Here is a 5371-nt window from a genome sequence, read left to right on the forward strand (position 1 = left end):
TCTCTTCTCATTCTTGAACTGGTTGGTGGTAGAACAATGTCTGGGCTTCCCTGGTAGTTCAGTTGGTTAAAAATTTGCCTGCAATTCAGGAGACCCCGACATGGTTCCTGGGTTGGGAAGATCCCCTGGAGAAGGGATAGGCTACCCACTCCAGTATTCTTGGGCTTCCCTGGTGGCTCAGACGGTAAAGATTCCACGTGCAATGTGGGAGACCCGGTTTCAATCCCTGGTTTGGGAAGATCCCCTGGAGGAGGGCATGGCAACCCACTCCAATATTCTTGCCTGGAGAATCTCATGGACAGAGGAGCCTGGCAGGCTATAGTCCATGGGGTTGCAAAGAGTCAGACACGACTGAGCAACTAATCACAGAACAATGTCTGAGTCTCTTCTGGGATATAGGCAAATCTCCTTGACCCACACCCTGGTCCTGCTCCTCAGGGTCCACAGCCTCTACCCCATCACCCAACCCTACCCTGCCCCGATTTCCGCCTTGGTCTCCCTGATTCTCAGTTCCCCAAGGGTCTCTGACAATTTTTTCCCATGGTTACCAGTGAGGTGTCGAAGAAATCATCACTGAAAAGTCCTTTAAAAATCTTAGTCTCTTTACATACGTGTAAATCTATGGCTGATTCATATCAATGTATGACAAAACCCACTGAAATGTTGTGAAGTAATTAGCCTCCAACTAATAAAAAAAAAAACAAACAAACAAAGATAATTCAACCTTGGCATGCAATAAATGCATGAATCATACATCTCTTTGGCCTTCAAGTCTCAAGGCTAACAACAGTTTTCATTCTGTCATTAAACAAGACTTATTTGATCATGGTCATTAATCTGTAAAAATTAGTTTTCATATGTATGTTATATTTAAATAAACTAAAATACACCAAAAAAAAAAAATCTTAGTCTCCATACTCGCTAATGACCTTGACCATGCCCTTGGCAGGAAACATCTTCCCCTGCTGATTCCCATCTTGAGATGCATCTGTTCTGCTCTTGGGGTGGATGGGAGGGCTCCAATACAAAGAACAGCCTAGGGTATGGGTGGATACCCTGCATACCTCCTGATTCTTCTTTCCAGGGATCCTGGCTTTCGTCCCATCAGATTGTGAGTTCTGGGTTTTGGTTGGACAGACAAAGCTTCTGGGATTGAAAATGTATGTACAAAGGTAAATTCAGTATGCTCCCATCCCCTCTGTTTAGAAACAAGGAAGATGAGATTGGCTAAAGGGGGTTTCTTTGCAGCCACATCCCAGGAGGCTCTGACCCCGGCCTCTTTGTCCCTGGCCCCTTCTTATTGGCCCTTTCTTTCCCCTGGTTTCCTGGGGACTGGAGCAAGGGAATAAAGGCAGAGAGCAGTGGCAGGCAGCCTGTGTCTGCCGCGTGAGTTCTCCGGCTCCCTCCTTCCTTGGTGAGTCCTTCCTTCTGATCTCCCTGCTCATTTACACGGTAGGGCAAGCTGGGCGAAGAGGCCAGAGGCTGACAAGCTCTGGTGACCTCCACCAAGAAAGGCTGGGTCTGATGAGTGGGCATGTCCTCAGGGAGGAGAGGGCCGGGTATTTGGCATCATGGCTATGAGAATTTCCTGAGAAGTGGCTCTGGAGGTGGAGGCGGGGATCAGAACCAGCCAGGAGGCTGCTGCAACTGTCGAGACCCTCGCCTTCCACTGCGGTCCTGGCTGAGTCTCCCGGTGGTGGCGAGAAGCTGAGGGTTTGGGGTGGTAGGAGATGAATGACAGGTCCAGTTCAAGAATAGCCAGGTGGGCTTCGGGCTTCGGGTAGGAGACAGTAGCTTCCTCCTCCTTTCCTGGCTCAGGACTCTACACAGATTTACCTGCAGCCCCCAAGTTCCTTGGGCGTTGGCTCCTTCCTGCCTAAAGGGGAAGTGGTTTCCAAGTCTGAGTCACAGGAGCTCCAACAGCTAAGAAGCTTTGGAGGGGTGTGTGGCTGGGCTGGTGGACTGGAGGGCCCCATCAGACCCGGTCTCTGGATCCAGCTCTCACAATGACCCTGGAGAGGAGGCCCACTTCCTTCACTGACTCATGACTGGTCTGTGTGTACAGTTCTCTGGGCTGGAGCCTGGGGACCAGGGGAACAAGTCCTGTCACCCCTCTCAGCTTCCTGCTGAGATCTTATCTTCTAGTTCCAGCCCCAGCTTCCTCCAACCCCGGACTCTCTCTTCGCCCTGTTCCCCACTTCTGTAAGGAGACACTCCCTGATAGCGGGTGGTTCAGGCTCCTGGGCCAAGGAGGGTGACTAGGGTAAGGAGAACGACCTCTGGAAAATGAGTGCCCAAGCTGGGTCAGGCCGGAAGAAAACCCTGACCCTTCACTGGCTCCACCATCTGCCACCAGTTCTTCTGAGGAGGTCAGCTTGTTACTCTGCCCCCAGACCTTTTTTTCAGCATCTTCTAAGCAGGAGAGTGTGCCGTCTCCTTCCAGGGCTGGTCAGGCTCTGGCTCTTCCAAGTTTGCTGCGGGTCTCACTACAGCCTGTCCTGAGACATTGAGGTCCATGTGCTAGACTTTGGTCCCATCATGCGTTCTAGTCACTGGTCCTTGAAGGAGAAGCTTGGAGAGGGGTTAGTGATGGGGTCCGGATTCCTGGGGAATGTGATCTTTCCCTCTCCCTTCAGCCTCTGGAACTGCACACCGTGATGGAGATGCCTCTGGAGAAGGCCCTGACCACTATGGTCACCACTTTCCATAAATATTCTGGGAGAGAGGGCAGCAAACTGACTCTGAATAGGAAGGAGCTGAAGGAACTGATCAAGAAGGAGCTGTGTCTTGGTGAGGTGGGTTCCGGTCCCTCCCCTGCACCCCACAGCCCCAGCGCTCCCTGGGCACGGTGGGGGAGGGGAGGGAAAAGAAGAGGAAGCAGGGATGCCACTGTCAGGGGCTCCCCATCACGAGGTGGGGAGGCCCTTCCAGAGGGGACACATGTCTGTCTGCAAGGTACACTAGTCTCAGCCAGGACAGGATGGCCAAAAGTAGGGGCGGAGACCCAAGGAAGACGGTGAACATCTTGGGCGCATGCGACTCTAGACCCGGTGCTAAGGGATGAATCAGGTATCACTGGGATCAGAGAAGAGCAGCGTTTGCAGGGTGGACCTCAGCCTGGGTGAGGGATTCAAGGAGACTTCCAGGTTGAGGCTGGGTTCCTGCAGCTGTGGAATCTGTGAGAGGAACAGGGTGGGTGGTGGGTGAGGGGATTCAGGGGTCCAGGTCAGCTATGCATAACTCACATGCAGGGCTCCCACCTGGTCCTGCTGTATGCATCCGCCACTGCCGGGGCTTTCAGCTGACGCTGACATGGGACCCAAAAGGACCATTCTGCTAGTTTGTGAACACAGGTTGGAAGGAAGCAGAACTGATTCTTACCAGATGGAGATGGTGGGAGGGAGGCAACCGACAGAGGGAGAGGCCTATGAGGTAGTCATCATATTATTGTTAGAGTTAAAAAAAAAATTAAGGCTCAGATACATTATATAATCTCCAGCTAGTGAGAGGTTGGAATTCCAGGCCAGCCCCATGTATCACTCTCACTCTTTCCTTTAAAATCAGCCTGGGTCCACTGAACCTTAGTGGACTTCCCTAGAGAAAAGTGGGAATGTGTCTCTGTGGACAGGAGACCGAAGCAGGGGTGGGTGTCACCAGGCCTCCCCTCTGGCCTTCCTGCGTACTTCTCTGCATCCTGGAGTTAATGAGGGCAGAGGGAGGGGCCGTGGGTCCGGCAGGGTTAATTACAGGGAGACGGAGGCCCTGGGGAGGGCCTGGCTATAATAGGAGCCCAGATTGGGGACAAGCGTGGCGTCACAGAGAGGCTGTTTCCATCTCCGTAAGTCCCGACGTCCTGTCTCCTGTGCCAAAGCTGGAGTGGAGGGCAGTGAAGAGGAGAGGGCAGGATGTGCCTGTATTATCCTCCTGTTCCCCCCAAGTGCCCTGTCTCCCTCCTCTTGTAGAGCTGGGCTGGGAGGGTAGGGGACCAGACAGAGAGCAGGCCTGGGTGCCATGCACTCGTTCCATACAGCTGTCCTGCAGGCTCTCCTAGCTAGGGAACCCAGAGCTCTAACCACTGCTCTCGTGGAGGGATGTGCGATCTGCTTGAGTTTGAGCGATCCCCAATAAGGACAGAGTAAGACTGGGATCCTGCTCAGTGCCAGGATAGTCACCAAGCTGTTTCTATGAGGTGGTGTGGGAAATCTAGCTGTTTCTTTGAACGGTAGCAATTGTTGAGAGGAAGAGGGGGGCCTGCACTAGCCTGCACTCCAGTCATTTATTCAGATTCAGGAGTCAGCTCACGGAGGCTCTGCGTGGTGTCAGATCCTATGCTGGTTGTGGCCTGGGGGGAGACTCTGGGGGTTGAGATGCTCCGTGTTGCTGACTCAGCTGGGGATCAGCCTGAGGCCACCTTCCCAGGGGGCACGGCAGGGCTGGGAGAGGAGGCTGGCTGACCTATCTCTCTATCTGGACCCTCGAAGAAGATGAAGGAGAGCCGCACTGACGACCTGATGAAGAGCTTGGACAAGAACAGTGACCAGGAGATTGACTTCAAGGAGTACTCGGTGTTCCTGACCACGCTGTGCATGGCCTACAATGACTTCTTTCTGGAGGAGAACCAGTGACTGGGGCCTGGTCCCTGGCCGCTGCAGCTCTGCTCACAAACCCTCCATTGCCCCTTGCCTTCCCCTCCCTCCCAGAACCTGCTTCAGCCTTCCCCTCCAGCAGAGGAATAAAGGTTTTCCAATCCAGGTGTCCAGGGCTGGTTTGGTAGATTCTTTTCCACCTTGGCTGGGGGTGGGGTGGGGCCAGGCAGAGCTTCTCCTTGAGTAAGTGGACAGCCTCTGGGAGTTAGGGTTCTGGGTTTCCTTCAGAGTCGGTGTGACTAATCTTAACCAGGCTTAGTCTTGCCCTCCAAAAAAAAAAAAAAAAAAATGGGGAAGTGGGGCCAGCCTTTTGCTTGCCTCCAGGGAATGCCGCAAGTATGCAGAGAAAGCTGCTGGGGGAAAGCGTGTGGGGAATGAGGACACCGGTGAAATCCTTACATGCTGTTTCAGGAGCTCCAAAGAGCTCTGGTACCATAGCCCTTTATGTCTCAGCACAGCAAAGAATTCAGCAAGAGGCTAAGGGATAGATAAGAAGTGATTTCCTGGAAGAGGATTGTGAGGCTTGCAAGTGGATGAGTGAGAGATGCTGGTCCCTAAGAATTTACTGTGTTACAGTTTTACAATCAGAGGAAAGGTGGGGAGGGGGAGAAGACCTTTGTCTTTCTTGAGTAGACATCATGCCTCCATCATTAGCTCCTCCTCTGGGTTGAGCAGGGGAGTTTTCTTGTCTCTGCGTGATCAAGTTAGGTCCACAAATTACTGCT

The 5371-nt window shown here is 52.9% G+C and overlaps 1 protein-coding gene across 6 annotated transcripts; it reads left to right on the plus strand.

Moving 5' to 3' along the window:
- Positions 1-1211: 1211 nt before the first annotated feature.
- On the plus strand, positions 1212-4755 carry S100A5 (S100 calcium binding protein A5). 6 transcript variants are annotated; one of them, XM_043877927.1, is made up of 3 exons: positions 1212-1414; positions 2637-2795; positions 4485-4755. In XM_043877927.1, the coding sequence occupies exons 2-3, from the start codon at positions 2658-2660 to the stop codon at positions 4623-4625; spliced, it is 279 nt and encodes a 92-aa protein (XP_043733862.1). In that variant the 5' UTR covers positions 1212-1414; positions 2637-2657; the 3' UTR covers positions 4626-4755. The 6 variants fall into 6 exon arrangements, with proteins under 6 accessions (XP_043733862.1, XP_043733857.1, XP_043733859.1 ...); XM_043877922.1 differs by having other exon boundaries at positions 1217-1414; positions 4482-4755; XM_043877924.1 differs by lacking the exon at positions 1212-1414 and adding an exon at positions 1923-2051 and having other exon boundaries at positions 4482-4755.
- Positions 4756-5371: the final 616 nt, after the last annotated feature.

Source organism: Cervus elaphus, chromosome 20 (genome assembly GCF_910594005.1).
Source record: "Cervus elaphus chromosome 20, mCerEla1.1, whole genome shotgun sequence".
Classification (NCBI taxonomy): domain Eukaryota; kingdom Metazoa; phylum Chordata; class Mammalia; order Artiodactyla; family Cervidae; genus Cervus; species Cervus elaphus.

Coding starts and splice junctions, on each gene's coding strand:
- S100A5 (XM_043877922.1), top strand. CDS start 2,658: ATGGAGATGCCTCTGGAGAAGGCCCTGACCACTATGGTCACCACTTTC. Junction 2,796..4,481: donor AGGAGCTGTGTCTTGGTGAG/GTGGGTTCCGGT, acceptor GGACCCTCGAAG/AAGATGAAGGAGAGCCGCAC.